We start from the raw sequence: 19,689 nt of genomic DNA on the forward strand, positions 1-19,689 counted from the left end.
CATCCTTCTCTCTATCCAAACGCTCAATTCCCCTCTTCCCTTTCTATCTCTCCTCCATCTCCCTCTGTTTCTCATCCTTCTCTCTATCCAAACACTTAATTCCCCTCCTCCCTTTCTATCTCTCCTCCATCTCCCTCTGTTTCTCATCCTTCTCTCTATCCAAACACTCAATTCCCCTCCTCCCTTTCTATCTCTCCTCCATCTCCCTCTGTTTCTCATCCTTCTCTCTATCCAAACGCTTAATTCCCCTCTTCCCTTTCTATCTCTCCTCCATCTCCCTCTGTTTCTCATCCTTCTCTCTATCCAAACGCTCAATTCCCCTCCTCCCTTTCTATCTCTCCTCCTCCGTTCTCTCTCCATCTCAGAGTGGCAGCTCCAGTAATCACAGTAAAAACAGTGAGTCATCCGATCTTACCTGAGGACCATGGAGCACACACACACATGCACGCACACGCACACACACACACACGCACACAGAGATCTCACAGAAATACACACATCGCATAGAAAACAAATTCACACATTACACAAACACTACACACAGTTGAAGAGAGAGTTACCAGTCTCATTCATATGGTTGCAAACATCATTCATATACATATATGCAGAGGTTACACCCCCATGCTGCAAAACACACACTCGTTCAAATCAAGGTGCCACTGCACGATAATGTGACACACGGAGAGGTACAGTGCATTCGGAAAGTATTCAGACCCCTTGACTTTTTCCACATTTTGTTACATTACAGCTTTATTCTAAAACGTTTTTTATTCAACATTTATTTAACTAGGCAAGTCAGTTAAGAACTAATTCTTATTTACAATGACGGCCTACCCCGACAAACCCGGACGACGCTGGGACAATTAAATGTTTACTTTTCTCCTCATCTACACACAATACCCCATAATGCCAATGCAAAATTAAGTTTTTAGAATTTTTTGCAATATTATTAAATAAAAAAGCTGTAATATCACATTTACATAAGTAATCAGACCCTTCTCAGTACTTTGTTGAAGCACCTTTAGCAGCGACTAAAGCCTCGAAACTTCTTGGGTATGACGCTACAAGCTTGGCACACCTGTATTTGGGGAGTTTCTCCCATTCTTCTCTGCAGATCCTCTCAAGCTCTGTCAGGCAGGATGGAGAGCGTCGCTGCACAGCTATTTTCAGGTCTCTCCAGAGATGTTGGATCGGGTTCAAGTCCGGGCTCTGGCTGGGCCACTCAAGGACATTCAGAGACTTGTCCTGAAGCCACTCCTGCATTGTCTTTGCTTTGTGCTCAAGTTCGATGTCCTGATGGAAGGTGCACCTTCACCCCAGTCTGAGGTCCTGAGCGCTCTGGGGCAGGTTTTCATCAAGAATCTCTCTGTACTTTGCTCCGTTCAGCTTTCCCTTGATCCTGACTAGTCTCCCAGTCCCTGTCGCTGAAAACTACCCCACAGCATGACGCTACCACCACCACGCTTCACCATTGGGATTGTGCAAGGTTTCTTCCAGACGTGACACTTGGCATTCAGGCCAAAGAGTTCAATCTTGGTTTCATCAGACCAGAGAACATTGTTTATCATGGTCTGAGTCCTGTAGGTGCCTTTTGGCAAACTCCAAGCGAGCTGTCATGTGCCTTTTACTGAGGAGTGGCTTCCATCTGGCCACTCTACCATAAAGGCCTTATTGGTGGAGTGCTGCAGAGATGGTTGTCCTTCTGGAAGGTTCTCCCACTTCTTCCATTTAAGAATGATGGAGGCCACTATGTTCAATGCTGCAGACATGTTTTTCCCCAGATTGGTGCCTCAACACAATCTGGTCTCGGAGCTTTGTTTTTGCTCTGACATGCACTGTGAACTGTTGGACCTTCTATAGACAGATGTGTGCCTTTCCAAATCATGTCCAATCAATTACATTTACCACAGGTGGACTCAAATCAAGTTGTAGAAACATCTCAAGGATGATCAATGGAAACAAGACGCACCGGAGCTCAATTTCGGGGGGTCTGAATACTTATGTAAATAAGGTGTTTCTGATTTCGTTTAAAAAAATAAAAAATTGTAAAAATGTCTAAAAACCTGTTTTCGCTTTGTCATTATGGAGTATTGTGTTGTAACGCAACAAAATGTGGATAAAGTGAAGTGGAATACTTTCCGGATGCACTGTGCACCCTGCAAGCCTAGTAGCTGACACAACCTTTCACAGAGGCTGCAGGTGTGTCAGTCTCCAGCAGCCCAACACCATGAGGTTACCCACGGCACTAATGACAGACAGATCTCGACAGTATCTCCCTTTCCACTTCTCTGTCTCTTTCGCTTTCTCTCTCTCTCTGTCTCCTTCCCTTTATTTCTCTTGCCACCCCTTCTTCTCTCCATATGACAAGCACAGAACAAACCAAGCACTGCAGTCCAGACAAACACCATCCATGTAGAACAGCATACCAGCCAACACCCCAGCTCAGGTGTGAACTAAAACAACACAATTTTATACAACAAAGACTGCAACCAAACAGCACAACCACATACGGAAACTCTGATGTCAAAACACACACCCCTCCCCCGACCTCCCACAATCCCTCCCTTCCCAGCTGCATCCATCATCCATCCCTGGCATGGCTCCAGGTGCAGTAGTAGTTCCCCCTAACCACAGATCTAATGTCAGATTATCTGTTCACCGTACTAATCATAAGCAGTAAGGATGAAAGAAATGATCTGACCCAGAATCAGTTGATTGTAACGTCGACCTCCCACCCGCCATGCCTCGAGTGCAATCTTACACAACAGTCCTCGTCAATCTGCCTGCTGCTTAAAACAAAACGTGTCAGAGACAGAGCAGCGTTATGCTCGCAGCTTTGCTCCTGCCCCACTTCTTCCATCCATCCATCCCCCCCTCCACCCCCCCCTCTATCTATCCCCCCATCCTAATTCAAACAGAAGAAGATAGGCTGCTAGCGCTGCCGGCGTCTCAGCGAGTCAGCTCAACTCATTATTGGCTAACACCTTTCAGCTCAACCAAACTGAGCGAGTGTGCGAGCGTGTGTGCACGTGTACATACATGTGTGTACCTGTGTGTGCGGTGCCTCAGGTCCAGATGGTACTGTAAAAATATAGCACTGATACCCCAAACACAGCAATATAGTGATTTGACACAGATATAATCAAGATAAAGCATTTCCACTTGCTCTCAGGTGAGATGAAATAGAACACAGACAAATAATGAACAAGCCTATTGCTGATGCACTTTAAATAATCTCCCCTCTTATGCAAATACATTAGCCAATACAAACCTTCTCACATATTAGCCATAATACACTTGTAAACTGTATGTGGCAAGTATATTAGCATAGATACTCATTCTGTATTGTATGTCTCTGATAAAGCAGTTAGGCATAATATAAGCCTTTTCATATATCAACTCGTATTAAATGCCACTACTCATATATCCCACAGACACCGATGGGCCTAAACCATAGGCATTGAGGGCTATCTTATGACAAAGGCCAAAACATTCTGTATGCCTTCTCATACTGTATATCAGCCCTGACATGCTTGAATATAGGCTATTCACATATGTTGGTATTGATACTACTCATGTGTTGGTATTGATACTGCTCATATGTGTTGGCATTGATACTACTCATATGTTGGAATTGATACTAGTCATATGTTGGAATTGATACTACTCATATGTTAGTATTTACACTACTCATATGTTGGAATTGATACTACTCATATGTTAGTATTGATACTACTAATATGTGTTGGTATTGATACTACTCATATGTTGGCATTGATACTACTCATATGTTGGTATTGATACTACGCATATGTTGGTATCGATACTACTCATATGTTGGCATTGATACTACTCATATGTTGGTATTGATACTACTCATATGTTGGTATTGATACTACACATATGTTAGTATTGATACTACTAATATGTGTTGGTATTGATACTACTCATATGTTGGTATTGATACTACTCATATGTTAGTATTGATGCTACTCATATGTTGGAATTGATACTACTCATATGTTGGTATTGATACTATTCATATGTGTTGGCATTGCTACTACTCATATGTTAGTATTGATACTACTCATATGTTGGTATTGATACTACTCACATGTTGGTATTGATACTACTCATATGTTGGCATTGATACTACTCATATGTGTTGGCATTGATACTATTCATATGTGTTGGCATTAATACCACTCATATGTTGGCATTGATACTATTCATACGTTGGTATTGATACTACTCATATGCTGGCATTGATACTACTCATATGTTAGCATTGATACTACTCATATGTTGGCATTGCTACTACTCCTATGTTGGCATTGATACGTCTCATATGTTGGCATTGATACTACTCATATGTTAGCATTGATACTACTCATATGTTAGCATTGATACTACTCATATGTTGGCATTGCTACTACTCCCATGTGTTAGCATTGATACTACTCCCATGTGTTGGTATTGATACTTATTATATGTTGGTATTGATACTACTCATATGTTGGCATTGATACTACTCATACGTTGGTATTGATACTACTCATATGTTAGTTTGATACTACTCATATGTTGGTATTGATACTACTCATACGTTGGTATTGATACTACTCATATGTTGGTATTGATACTACTCATATGTTGGTATTGATACTACTCATACGTTGGTATTGATACTACTCATATGTTAGTATTGATACTACTCATATGTTGGTATTGATACTACTCATACGTTGGTATTGATACTACTCATATGTTGGTATTGATACTACTCATATGTTGGTATTGATACTACTCATATGTTGGTATTGATACTACTCACGTGAAACCATGATAACATATTCATGACAACCATTTTCAGCTAATCTTTGATGTTCTCATCATCATCATCCTCTGCTGTCCAGATACAATCCCACCCACTTGCTCATTAGCTGTAATGTATTCATAGTGCAGATGTCCAATAGAGGTATTAGACATTAGGGCTGTGACAATACCAGTATCGCAAGTGTGAAAAATTCAAACACAAAGCCAAACAAACTCTTTGGTCATTTATTAAAAAACTGTAGGTAAACATAGTGTGTGCTACAGCTTGGAAAATGAACAAATTAGACTCTGGATGACAACATATTGGTGTTTGTTTCCAACATTAGGGCTGTTTTCCTAAAGAAGTTTCCTTGCCATGATATTAACAAATATTGCGATACTGGTATCATCCCGGTCCTATTAGACATGCACGCATTAATGGTATCCCAGGCCATCCAGCCATAATATATTGTCTATCCTGTCGATCCTGAGTCGGGATTACCAGACAAGTCACTTTGCCCCTCCAGGATCTAGAGGTATTCTGTGTGTGTGTGCCCAGACATCATCTTCACTCTACCAGGGTCTGTCTGTCTATCAATAGCCGTATGTTTCCATTCTATAGTCTTCGAGTGTTTTTGTGACTGTGTCTGTGTCTGTGTCTGCACAATCACTCCTATCTACTTTTTCTCAGTGTCCAGCTAGAGTCTTACTTCTCTCTCTATCACCAACACAACCCCCATTCACTGCCAAATCACCAAATCCTCTATATCTGTGCCCATTCACTCCTGTCAGTCTGTGTGCCCACTCCACAGTAGATGAGCGTGTGTATGTGTGTGCCAGTCTGAGGAATGGCGCTGCAGAGCCCTCTTGGCGGCCGTGTCGGCTCTGCCCGTTCACACTTGGCATGGCATCAGTGATGACTGAGTCAGATGCCTGGCCTCACCTCATGGCTCACCCCTCACCGCTCACAGAACGCATATTCTAGATTTATATAATGTTGTGTTCTGGACATATCTTCCGTCCTGTGTTTTAGTCCGGAACCAGACCCATTTCGGCATGCTTTGATGGGATGTGTAATATCATGTTGTTTTGGTTAGTTTGATGTTGGTTTGTAATGTTGTAATGTGTTGATTTGACATCTTGGTTTGTGTTGGTTTGATGTTGTGATGTCTGTTGGATTGTGATGTTGGTTTGTGATGTTGTAATGTGTTGATTTGACATCTTGATTTGATGTTGTGATGTCTGTTGGTTTGTGATGTTGGTTTGTGATGTTGCGTTGCAATGTGTTGGTTTAATGTTGTGATGTGTTGGTTTCATTTGCAGTTGCTCTGTTGTGTTGGGATATCTCTTATTCGCTTGTGATGTTGGTTGCAACTTTGTGTTATAGTCTATTGATTTGTTGTAGCGTACCCGTTTATGTCATGGTTGTGTGATTGTTGTGCAGTGAGATTGTGTTGTTATGCTAAAATATATAGTACGCAATCGTTCTTACAACATTACAAACTCTCTGGTCGTCAGGGGAACTGCAATTGTTTTTGGATGTTTGTCTCTCTCTCTCTATCGTTCTCTACGTGTTTTGAGGTGTGCTGCTGGGTGACTGACGTCCGATGGTTTTGTCCTGCTGAGATGGGCTGGTGGCTGTGCTATTGTTGACATCTTGACAGGCACTCTGCTGTGGAGCAGCCAGCGCCATGCAGACAGACAGACAGACAGACAGAATTTGACAGGGTGGCTGGTGTCGTCCGACTGGCTGTGTGAAAAGCTACAGCAGCATGCAGCAGTGGACCACTGTGCCTTTTTTCCTCCTCTGTGTGTCAGCACACTGCACCCTCTACAAACAACGTTGGACGACAACCGGCTCGGGTTGGACAGATAGACGGATGGATGAGGAGACAGACGGGATAGAGAGGGAGAGGAAAGGAGGGTGGGAGGGAAGGAGGGAAGGGGAAGAGGGGGAGGATATGGGGTGATTCTGGAGGAGGAGAAGACGGAATGACAGTCGGCCAGACAGAATGCATGGCATAGAGACAGACAAACAGAGAGACAGACAGACAGACAGACGGAGGGAGGGTGGGGGGTGGGGAAGGCGTTGAGACATGTTACCTTTCGGGGGACGAGGATTTCTCAGAGTTCACGGACATGAGCGGTGCCTGTTAGCCGCTCGCTCGCCGAGGGACGACAGAGACGGCAAGGAACGACAAAACGGGCTCTCTGTTTCCTCTGCTTCGTCCTCTCTCCTTTCGTTCTGTGCTGTGTGTCTGTGTAAGGGGGGGGGGCTGCCTCCCCTCCTCCTCTCTCTCTCTCACGCTCTCTTTCCCTCTTGCTCAGAGGAAAGGAAAGGATGGAGGACAACGCTCCAAGAAAGAGGAAAAGGAAAAAAAAGCAGATGTGGGCTGGCTAAGCAGAAATCTTGCTGCCTGTCAAGCGAGACGAGCAATGTCAGACACCCCTCCTCAGACCCCCGCTTCCTTCCTCCCTTCCTTTACCTCTCACTTTCGCTTTTTCAGAGGCTGCTGTTTTTTCAATCTCCTTCCTGCCGTCCTCTGTCTTCCTTGCTTGGTTCTTAAATGGGTGATGAAATGAACACACACGCTCCCAGTCTCAATCCGGTGTGTCTGTCTCTCTCCTCCTCCTTGTCTCTGTCTCTCTCTCTTTCTCGGTCTCTCTCTGTCTCTCTTTGTGTCTCTCTCTCTCTCTCTCTCTCTCTCTGTGTAACAGCAGTAGCTGGCTCTAGCAGGCCTTCTGCAGCTCTGCACAACAACAGAGCCCAGAGCGAGCTGGAACAAACCACTGCCTCACAGAGAGAGGGGGTTGGGAGGGCTGGGACCGACCGGAAAACGAAACCACTTCTCCTTGAGGCCATCTTTCCTCCCCCTCTCCCAGTGTGGTCCGGCCCTCGCTCCTTCCCTCTCTCCCTCCCTCCATTCCCCCTGCCTTATTACGACATCCTGTATCTCGGGGCAACGCCGCACAGATCTGACTCCCCCCCTCGCTATCTTCCATCCTTCTCTTCTCCCCGTCCTCGTTTCTCTCTTTTTCTTTCAATTCATTTCCAGCACTGTCTTTTCTGCCTCTACGGTTGTAATGTGTGCTTGTGTTCTCTTTTCTTTCTACATTCCCTCCACTCTCTCCAGCAGATGGGTCTATTTCTCCATGAGTGAACAACACATAGAGAGGTAGCCAGAGGGTGTGTCATGATGGGGGGGGCTCTCTCTACTGTCCTCCCCCCATCTCTCTCTCTCTCTCTCTTCCTCTCTCTTTCCTCAATTTGACCTAAATATCAGTGTATCTGTGTGTCTGTCTGTCTGTCTGTGTGGTGGGGGGGGGATTCTGAGGTTGCTGTTACCGACTAATCAACCTCCGTTTGGAATGGAATTGCGCGGGTAAGAGTCTGTACTGTCTGTACAAACGCACACCCACGGCACGCACTCACGCTGCTGAATGCATTCCATGCCCAATGTATTCAAGATTTACGAAAACATTTGGGTCAGGCAGAACCATTGCATAATGCACATGTACTTTACAGCACATGAAACATAGGCTGCAGAGAAAGGACATAGGCGTTCCAGTGTATTTTAGCCCTGGGAGAAACAGCGTTTCTAGCATTAGCACAGGAGCTAGGATAGCATTCTGTGGTGGTCGGATGACTTCATGGGAAAATCCACATGTGATCCATATCTGGGGGCTCTGTGAGTGTGGGATTAAACAAGCTCAGATAAGAATCACACACACACACAGATCTCTCCATAAATCGGCAAACAGAATACAACACATGTATAACACAGCACAGTCTAAATCACAAGGAGTACATGAAGCACACAAGAGAGTGACCCGTCCAATTGTCCTCATTCTCTGTGGCTGTGGGCCAATGGGGGAGGGGGAGGTACCACTAGTCTAGGTCACCATGCACCCTGATAGCTGAGCATCGCACTGTATTACTAGTAGAGCCCCCCCCACACTAAACAATCATGATGTCATAATTCCATAGAGGAGGCTAAGAACTGAGACTAAAGACCTGTCACCCATTTTAAAGACTGCCTCCTCACACATCAGTCACGTAAACACATTCCCACTTCAGTAAAGTATGTGCACGTGCACACGCACACACACACACAGATTTGGGATGTCCTTTCTGCATGTCTTTCAGAGGGACTGAAGCTCTAGGTGGAGCTGTGGCGAAAAGCGGGGATGAGAAAAAGAAGGATGAGAGAAATAGGACCAGTCTCTTGGCTATAAGAGAGGGGGAGCTGAGAGGACATCAGTCTCACTAGCAGTGGTATTTTGGGAGCCAGTATTGAGGCTGCCGGGAGCTATCTTTAAACGGCCTACTTCTCTCACTGCCTGGTGGAGAGGGAGAGAGGGAGAGATGGATAGATGGATAGATGGATAGATAGAGAAAGAAAGAAAGAGAGAGAGAGATGGGATAGAGAGAGATGGGGAGAAGTAGAGAGAGACACAGAGAGTAAAATTGGAAACAAACAAAAAAGTATTTCCACAGGGCCATGGGGTGAGACAGGGATGCAGCTTAAGCCCCAACCTCTTCACTAGAACAGTCTGCAGCACCCGGCCTCACCCTACACATCTGAAGTCAAATGTCTACTGTTTGTTGATGATCTGGGGCTTCTGTCCCCAACCAATGGTGGCCTACAAGAGCACCTAGATCTTCTGCACAGATTCTGTCAGATCCTGGGCCCTGACAGTAAATCTCAAAGACAAAAAAATGGTGTCTAAGAAAGGTCCCGTTGCCAGGACCACAAATATAAAATTCCATATTTACACTGTTGCCCTAGAGCACACAAAAAACTATACATACATCAGCCTAAACATCAGAGCCACAGGCAACTTCCACAAAGCTGTGAACGATCTGAGAGACAAGGCAAGAAGGGCCTTATATGACATCAAAAGGAACATGAAATTAGACATATCAATTAGGATCTGGCAAAAATACATATCAGTTATAGAACCCATTGCCCTTCATGGTTGTGAGGTCTGGGGTCCGCTCACCAACCAAGAATTCACAAAATAGGACAAACAACAAAATTGAGAATTCTGCAAAAATATCCTCTGTGTACATCATTAAAAAAAAAAATAAAATGACTGACCACAGTGACTGACCCAAACTTAAGGAAAGCTTTGACTATGTACAGACTCAGTGAGCATAGCCTTGCTATTGAGAAAGGCTGGCGTAGGCAGACCTGGGTCTCAAGAGGAGACAGACTATGTACACACTGCCCACAAAATGAGGTGGAAACTGAGCTGCATTTCCTAACCTCCTGTCCAATGTATGACCATATTAGCGACACATATTTCCCTCAGATTACACAGACCCACAAAGAATTCGGGGGAAAAAAGCACATTTGGATAAACTCCCATATCTACTGGGTGAATTACCAGTGTGCCATCACAGCAGCAAGATGTGTGACCTGTTGCCACAAGAAAAGGGCAACCAGTGAAGAACAAACACCATTGTAAATACAACCTATATGTATGTTTATTTATTTTCCCTTTTGTACATGAATTATTTGCACATAATATGACATTCGAAATGTCTTTATTCTTTTGGAACTTTAATGTAATGTTTATTGTTTCTTTTTTATTGTTTAATATCTACTTCACTTGCTTTGGCAGTGTTAACATATGTTTCCCATGCCAATAAAGCCCTTAAATTGAAATTGCAAGCACATACTGTGGGCATGCAGGCACACAAACAGGACTGTGTCCAAGTGCATAACATCACCAACAACTCGTCCTTTTAAAGAGAACTTGAGCAGATCTGGGGATCTGTAATTGACTATATTCCCTAGGAAACCCTACATGCCTCTCTGTGAAGGACTATGTGCCCTAGCATGCCTTACTACGTGCTGATGTCTGGCGGGGTGTATGTTAGCATGATTAGACAGGTTGATTGACAGACTGAAGACAGCCCAGGTCTGGCCTAGAGTGGGTCAATTTCAGTCATCCTTATAGAACTCCATATAGAGGCGCCTTCACATCCATGTACTCCTAACAAACAACATGCCTTTCACTCACACACACACACCAGTTACCCCTATATTCCTTGAGCGCTGCTTAATCGTTACCGCCACTCCAAAACAAGATTATTTATTATTTACTTTTTGTTGTTGAACGACTGTGAGAAAGTCACTTCCGGTGACTTAAAAAATAATAAAGTCGTTCTACTCTAACATTGCATGAAAAGTAAATGATGTTGACACCATCTGAAATATACTGACGTACTGTCACGCCTTGGTCTTAGTATTTTGTGTTTTCTTTCTTTATTTGGTCAGGCCAGGGTGTGACATGGGTTTATTTTGTGGTGTGTTTTTGTATTGGGGTTTTAGTAGGTATTAGGATTGTGGTTGAGTAGGGTTGTCTAGGAAAGCCTACTACCTACCTGAGCTTCCTCTCAGTACTGGGCTTCCTCTCAGTACTGGGCTTCCTCTCAGTACTGGGCTTCCTCTCAGTACTGGGCTTCCTCTCAGTACTGGGCTTCCCCTCAGTGCTGAGCTACCCCTCAGTCCCGAGCTACCCCTCAGTCCCGAGCTACCCCTCAGTCCCGAGCTTCCCCTCAGTCCCGAGCTTCCCCTCAGTCCCGAGCTTCCCCTCAGTCCCGAGCTTCCCCTCAGTCCCGAGCTTCCACCTCAGTCCCGAGCTGTCCCTCAGTCCAGTGGGGTCCTTGGTGAGGGTTATTAGGCCAAGGTCGGCGGTGAGGGTCGCCAATCAAAGGACGCGTTACAGGGGGACTAAGACTTGGTTGGAGTGGGGTCCACGTCCCGAGCCGGAGCCGCCACCGTGGACAGACACCCACCCGGACCCTCCCCTATGGGTTTAGGTGTGCGGCCGGGAGTCCGCACCTTGGGGGGGGGGTTCTGTCACGCCTTGGTCTTAGTATTTTGTGTTTTCTTTATATCTTTGGTCAGGCCAGGGTGTGACATGGGTTTATTTTGTGGTGTGTTTTTGTATTGGGGTTTTAGTAGGTATTGGGATTGTGGTTGAGTAGGGTTGTCTAGGAAAGTCTATGGCTGCCTGAGGCGGTTCTCAATCAGACTCAGGTGATTATCGTTGTCTCTGATTGGGAACCATATTTAGGTAGCCTGGGTTTCACTGTGTGTTTGTGGGTGATTGTTGTCACAAGATAACCTATACAGCCTTTCACGTTCCGTTTGTTGATTTAAGTTATTTCATGTATCGTTCATTTTTACATTAAAGAACATGAGTAACCACCACGCTGCACTTTGGTCCGCATCTCCTTCTACAGACGAACGTCGTTACACGTACGCCACTGCACTGTAGGGTGATGACGAGGAGCAAGCGGTGGCTGTGCGCTCGTGGCTCTCTTCGATCTGTGCAATGAAGCCCCTTTTTCTACTTCCCCAGAGTCAGATGAACTCGTGGACACCATGTATGTGTCTCTGCGTGCAGTTTGAAGTTGCGAACCAGCGAAACGACCTTCAGCTTCCTTCAAATTGCACGCAGAGACATAAAAATGGTCACCAGACGTGGCCTTCTCACATTCATTCCACAGAAATACTCTCATGGGGGTCATACTCCCCCCGGAGCAGAGAGCAACCACCAGCCCTCCCCCTACCTTTGCCACCACTGTTAGAAAAAAAACACACACACACACAGTGCTAAACCTGGGTGATATCGACAAAAATCCATATTGCCATAAATTGTCTGAACTGATGCGATAACGATAGATTGAAAGCTAACTTCATAACATGAATGTGCACCACAGTTGTTTTGACTATTATTCTTTAATCGACTCCTACCACTAGTTTGACAGCCAGCAGCATACCACCCTGCATGCCACTCCTGAAGCTAAGCAGGGTTGGTCCTGGTCACACCCTAGATGGGAGACCAGATAATATTGAAGGGCCTGTAGGAGGCACTCTTTCCTCTGGTCAATTTTTTTATTTTAATTTTTTAATTTTTTAATATTATCCCAATGCCCCAGCACCATGACTGGGGGACATTGCCCTGTGTAGGGTCCCGTCTTTCAGATGGCCCATTAAATGGGTTTCCTGACTCTCTGTGGTCGCTAAAGATCCCATGGCCCTACTTGTAAGAGTAGGGGTGTTAACCCTGGTGTCCTGGCATGAATCCCAATCTGACTCTCATCATAGCGACCTAATCATCCCCAACTTCCAATGGGCTCATTCTTCCCCTGTAACTATTCCCCAGGTCATTGCTGTAAAAGAGCAAGTGTTCCCAGTCAACTTACCGGGTAAAAAACGATTGTAGCCATCAGTTGGAAACCCATTTAAATTGTATTTCTTTGCCGGTATATGATCAACAATCACTGACATCAGCGAATGTATCTGATTTCAAACTTGACATTTCTCTAGTATAGGCTACTTATCCTAATGAAAGATATCAACTAAATGCCTGAGATATTTTCTGTTATTAGTCCAGCTCTACATAGTGCTGCTGTCCACAGTGTGATCCCTAGTGTAATGAGGCACAGTAAGCAGATAGAGAGCCACACACACACACACACACACACACACACACACACACACACACACACACACACACACACACACACACACACACACACACACACACACACACACACACACACACACACACACACACACACACACACACACTGAGTAGACAGAGTAGATCTTCCTAGTTCCTTAACACTGTTGAATGCGCCTGGTTTCCCCAGAGACAGGACAGGTAAGCAGCTGGCACTTTATCAGCTTACTGTGCCTCATTACACTAGGAAACACACAAGGGGACAGCAGTACTGTGGGACAGCAGTACTGTGTGTGTGTGCCTATGCCCAAATCCCAGCACCGGGCACACACACAAAGCAGGTGGGGAGGGACGGGGGCCGGGGACAGTGTGCAGTCTCATTAGCTAAGTGGTGTATGTTTAAATGATGGACGAAGGACGGCCTTTGACCTCTCCCACCACTCACTCTGACCTGTGATTCGATTTTTATTGTTGGACATAAAAGACTGTAAAAAAAACACCAGCAAATCAGCTGCACATGGTTTTAATTTTGGAAATCTGTTTTAAGAGATGTGTAATTCCTATTGGAATCAATCCAGAGTTGGGATATCTAAGATTTAGCTTTTTCTTTCTTCACCCACAACCTACATTCTGAATGACTGCCATGGTTGGGAAGATTTAGACATGAGACTACCTTAAACATACAAACTGGAACAACCATTTCAGTAACGGGTGAAATAAGTCAAAATAACAGATTGCCATAGTTTCGATTTTTGTAAAAATATTTTGGAGTTGCATAAGATTAATTAATGTCTTCATGTACATTCAAAAACATAGATATGAAACAAACCATTCTAAAAAAAAGAACCTGCAATAGAGCATGCTGGGAAATATGACAATGATGGGTGTGGTGTTGGTTCAACTCTGGTTAATCGAGGGACCCCCCCCTTTGAGCCAATGCGCAGTCATTTTGACTCAAACATTCTTACAGTCTAATAAATAAATTTCATATATGCTATCGGTAAAATAATCATTTGGTTGTGTTTATGAAGGTCTTGGGTATCATCTGAATACAAAAAAAAAACGTATTTAAAATAACACAATAGCATTTTCAAAGCTCCAAAAAGTCACTTTGAAAAATCAACACCAGCCACTTTGCTCTGCGCTATTAAAGGGACAAATCTGCAGGCTTCCATAGCGTAGCTCCCTCGTCAAAAACCCCAAACTTAACTCAAAGGTCCTTTATCGGGCAAGAGTTCTCCAAGGAACCTTAAGAGCTGAGGAAGAACCATTTAAGAACCTTGATTTTCTTCTCATGGCTTGCTATAAGGCACAGCAGCTATGCCCTATTTAGCTATGACTAAGTATCGTGGTTATTATACACACAATGCACAACAACAACAAGCAATTTATGTGTTTGTTTTGGACTGGTAGAACTAGAAATGAGGAAGCCCTGCACAAAGCCTCTGTTCCCAACCAACAGCATAGTTACTGGATCTCACTGGATGATGGGATAGAGCTCTCTGGTGTTCACTGAGAGAACTGCACTCTGCCTGAGCCTCAAATTGAACACAATTTTATTTTTACCAAATAGAAACCGTTTAAGCGGCGATACAAGGCACAGGGTAGAAATAAAAACAGAAATGGGTTAGGGAAACAGGCTAAATCAGAAAGCCTTTCAGACTTTCATCTACCTGTACCAGGCAGAACAACCTGGTCTCAGAGCATTTTGTATTATTCTGTATGTAAATCCGAAGCACTCTATTTAATATGGCAGGACCACCTGGTCTCAGAGCATTTCGTATTATTTTGTACATAAGTCTAAGACACTCCATTTAGTAAATGATACGTTTTGTATGGTATGTATTAACTTGTGGATGTCCATCACCCATTCCGTATGATATATTATGAATGACAATTCATTTTAAATGTTACAAATTTGCAATACGTACAATATTTTACGAACTTGCAAAACGTATGATATGTTAAGAATTTGGGCTAGGTGGCTATCGCTAGCTAGCTAACATTCCCTAGGTTAGGGTTTAGGGTTAAGTTTAGGGTTAAGTCTAGGAGTTAGGTTGAAGGGTTAAGGTTAGGGGAAGGGTTAGCTAAAAGGGTTAAGGTTACAGTTAGGAGAGGGGTTAGCTAACATTCTAAGTAGTTACAAAGTAGCTAAAAAGTAGTAAGTAGTTGAAAAGTTGGTAATTAGCTCAAATGCAAACGTTGTCAGTGATGAGATTTGAACTTGCAACCTTTGGGTTGATAGACGTTTGCGTTATACACCCACCCACCACCCTACTTAAGTAACCATCTGTCTCATGTAACCATACAAACGTAACATATCATACAAACTTCGAGAGTTGCAGATTTACATTTACTGTGTTACGTTTAGTCTATGAGATCAGGTGATGCAAGTGCATACAGCAGCACTGCCACAAGCTGCATGGGGCACAGCACACAACAACGAGAGGTCTGTGTTCCAACTAACATTAATGCCCCAGCCAAAGGAAGTAGGCAAGCTTTCCATCTGTCGTATTCATATAACCAGCTGTGACCAATGTGCCCTCGTTAAATAAGGGAATAATGAACTGAGCCTAACTGGCAAGTCAGAAGAGTGTGACATTAACCAGGTTTCCATCCAACCTTTTTTATGTGAGTAAAGTACATGTCGGATAAAACATTTCACGACAGTACACTTCGCAAATGTCGACACAACAAAATACACTTGACAAGGTAATATTAATCATACGAGAAATGGTGGTGAAACGCCTTTATGCTCAAATATTGATATAATAACTATCATGTCGAAGTAAACTTGAAGACATGTTATAATGTGGTGTGTGGTCCTCCCTCTACATCTCAGGAAAGCATGCAGTGTATTAGGCTACAGATGAAATAAATTATGATGAACTTCACAGGGTGGTGAAAGTGCACGGTGATGAGCTTGATGCTTCTTTCCAGTAAATATCAAGGGTCTTATTCTGGTGACATAATAATTGATGCTTGGCTGCCTTTTGTCAAATAAAAATAATCTCGCTCTTTTGTCCCTATTAATCTCATTATATAATTTAGTAGGCTACACCCGCAATGTATCTGATACTTTGAACTGTTGGCTGGAGCGAACATGCAAGACCAGAGTAGGCACATTCGCTATCTAACGCAATTTAAAAAAACATATAAAACCATCAGTAGAGTTGAAGGATGGAAACCCATTTAAATTGCAAAAGTTTTTTTGCCGGTATATGGGAATTTAACAGCAAAAATGATTGTAATCTGTAATCTCGCACAGCCTTTAATCTGCAAAAAATCCATTTGATGGGCTAGCTAGCGTTCGGTGGGAGTGAGAGCTGAGCTAGCAAACAGTGTAACAAAAGTATCATTTCAGATTCTACAAATACTCCAATAGCTTCTGCATTTCAGGAATCACTTTAACAAGTACCCCTTGTTGCACTGTTAAATTATTTACCCATTTAAAGCCATTTGTTTTTGGAGGAAAACTTTTTGGAATGACCTCAAATGGGCTTGTCCGAAGTGTCGGACTTGACAACAGTTGCTATCCATTGGAGCGCTACGACTGGTTGCCCAAACTTCTAGGGCAGGGCTTAGCGAAGGGACAATTGTAAGGAAACCAGCTGCAAAATGATTATGTAGTTTGCTCAAGATTTGGGAATATAGCTGAACTAACATACAATGTTGCCTTCCAAAGGCAAACTTGAATTTGTAATTTGACTAAACAAGTTTTTATACATTCAGCTCACTGTGAACTCAACAAATCAAATCAAATTTTATTTGGCACATGCCGAATACAAAAGGTGTAATAGACCTTACAGTGAAATGCTTACTTACGAGCCCTTAACCAACAATGCAGTTTTAACATTCACACATTAGCTCAATTTCTTTCCCACCTAACTCATAGAATAATGATGATCAACATTGGTTTCGTTGCCTTTTTTTACGGTGCTATTGTGGATGTTTTATGTATACAGACTTGCCTGCGTCATTCTGGCTGGAAGGGTATGTTTGGGGCAGCTCATCTCACCGTGTGTGTGTGTGTGTGTGTGTGTGTGTGTGTGTGTGTGTGTGTGTGTGTGTGTGTGTGTGTGTGTGTGTGGCTGAGAAGGCTTAGCCAGAACCACTGACGGGATAGAGATTACAGTGCGTTTACAATGGCAACGGAGCTGCTACTGTAAACACACTGAAGAGGGGGTGTTTATGGTGTGAACCGTCTGCGTGGCTGTACACACACACACACCACACACACAACTCTGGATTAGCGCTGATAGATATTGAGATGAATAAACCTCCTTCCCCAGTCTGGTTAGGTTCCAATCACACAGTAGGCAGGCCTAACGTTTAATTCACTACAATAGCCTTAGTAATACACTACATGGACAAAAGTATGTGGACACTGTTCATTGAACATCTCATTCCAAAATCATGGGCATTAAAATGGAGCTGGTACCCCCTTTGCTGCTATAACAGCCTCCACTCTTCTGGGAAGGCTTTCGACTAGATGTTGGAACATTGCTGCGGGGACTTGTTTCCATTCAGCCACAAGAGCATTAGTGAGGTCGGGCACTGATCTTGGGCGATTAGGCCTGGCTCGCAGTCGGCGTTCCAATTCATCCCAAAGGTGTTCGATGGGGTTGAGGTCTGGGCTCTGTACAGGCCAGTCAAGTTCTTCCACACCTACTTCGACAAACCATTTCTGTATGAACCTCCCTTCGTGCACGGGGGCATTGTCATGCTGAAACAGGAAAGAGCCTTCCCCTAACTGTTTCCACAAAGTTGGAAGCACAGAATCATCTAGAATGTCATTGTATGCCGTAGCGTTAATATTTCTCTTCACTGGAACTAAGGGGCCTAGACCGAACCATAAAAACAGCCCCAGACCATTATTTATCCACCAAACTTTACAGTTGGTACTATGCATTCGGGCAGGTAGCGTTCTCCTGGCATCCGCCAAACCCAGATTTGTCTGTCGGACTACGCTGTGAAGCGTTTTCACTGCTCCAGAGTCCAATAGTGGCGAGCTTTACACCACTCCAGCCAACGCTTGGCAATGCGCATGGTGAATTTAGGCTTGTGTGCGGCTGCTCGGCCATGGAAACCTATTTCATGAAGCTCCGGACAAACAGAGGCAGTTCGGAAGTCGGTAGTGAGTGTTGCAAACGAGGACAGACGATTTTTATGGTCCACCCGTTTCAGCCCTCTGCAGTCCCATTCTGTGAGTTTGTGTGGCCTACCACTTTGCGGCTAAGCCGTTGTTGCTCTTAGACATTTCCACTTCACAATAACAGCACTTACAATTGACTGGGGTAGCTCTAGCAGGGCAGAAATTTGACAAACTGACTTGTTGGAAGTCACTGAGCTCTTCAGTAAGGCCATTCTACTGCCAATATTTGTCTTTGAAAATTGCATAGCTGTGTCCTCAATTTCATACACCTGTCAGCAACGGGTGTGGCTGAAATAGCCAAATCCACTATTTTGAAGGGGTATCCACATACTTTTGTATATATAGTATATCAATACTAACTAGCTGCTATATCATTGATAATACACCATGATTGTGTGATGCGATTATTATGATCAGGTTATTTGAGCCAAATAGAGGAGAGACACACCCATGAATAGTATTATTGGCAGGTAGGCTTAGCTGCTGGTTAATCCCTGAATGGAATAAGAACACACACCTAATCACACACACACATGCGTGCACGTGTGTACATGATAAAATGATTAGTGGAGGGCCTCCCGAGTGGCGCATAATTTTAAGGCACTGCATTGCAGTCACTACAGACCCGGGTTCGATCCCAGGCTGTGTCACAACCGGCTGTGACCGGGAGACACATAAGACGGCGCACAATTGGCCCAGCTTGGTCCGGGTTTGGGGAGGGTTGGCCAGCCAGGATTTCATTGTCCCATTGTGCTCTAGCGACTCCTTGTGGCAGGCCAGGCGCCTGCAAGCTGACTTCGGACACCAGCATTACGCAGTTTCCTCTGACACATTGGTGCGGCTGGCTTCCGGGTTAAGCGAGCAGTGCGGCTTGGCTGGGTCATATTTTGGAGGACACATGGCTCTCGACTTTCACCTCTCCCGAGTCCGTAGGGGAGTTGCAGCGATGGAACAAGACTGTAACTATCATTTGGGGAGAAAAATGGGTAAAAAGTACCCCCCCCCCCCCCCCAAGAATTAGTGGGGGGGGGAGTGTAACACTAGCCCACTGACAGGTCAGATATGACCATCCAGGACTACACTTAACACAACACTTCCCTCACTATGCCTGGGTAGTTGGCAGACGCCTTGGTTTTGATAACACAGTGTATGAGGCACAACATCTGTTGTTCTTTCTCTCACACACAGGCCTTAGGCATTTTCTATTTCCAGCTCTTCTCAGAATATCAGAAACT

The 19,689-nt window shown here is 44.2% G+C and overlaps 1 protein-coding gene across 11 annotated transcripts in view; it reads right to left on the reverse strand.

Moving 5' to 3' along the window:
• LOC109866918 (SRSF protein kinase 2) overlaps positions 1-19,689 on the reverse strand; it is a 65,438-nt gene that overhangs the window by 37,025 nt on the left and 8,724 nt on the right. The window contains exon 1 of one of the 11 annotated variants that reach the window (XM_031801233.1): positions 6,919-7,916. The exons of 6 other annotated variants lie outside the window; for them this stretch is intronic. Coding sequence is in view for 4 of the 5 variants with exons in the window: in XM_031801236.1 (XP_031657096.1) it covers positions 6,919-6,956 (38 nt within the window). In the remaining variant the exon portion in view is untranslated. Of the gene's footprint in view, positions 1-6,918; positions 7,917-19,689 lie in introns of those variants that run through there. 4 more of the 11 variants (XM_031801236.1, XM_031801235.1, XM_031801244.1 and 1 more) reach the window with 4 other exon arrangements.

The sequence above is a fragment of the Oncorhynchus kisutch genome, linkage group LG22, assembly GCF_002021735.2.
Source record: "Oncorhynchus kisutch isolate 150728-3 linkage group LG22, Okis_V2, whole genome shotgun sequence".
Taxonomy (NCBI): Eukaryota; Metazoa; Chordata; class Actinopteri; order Salmoniformes; family Salmonidae; genus Oncorhynchus; species Oncorhynchus kisutch.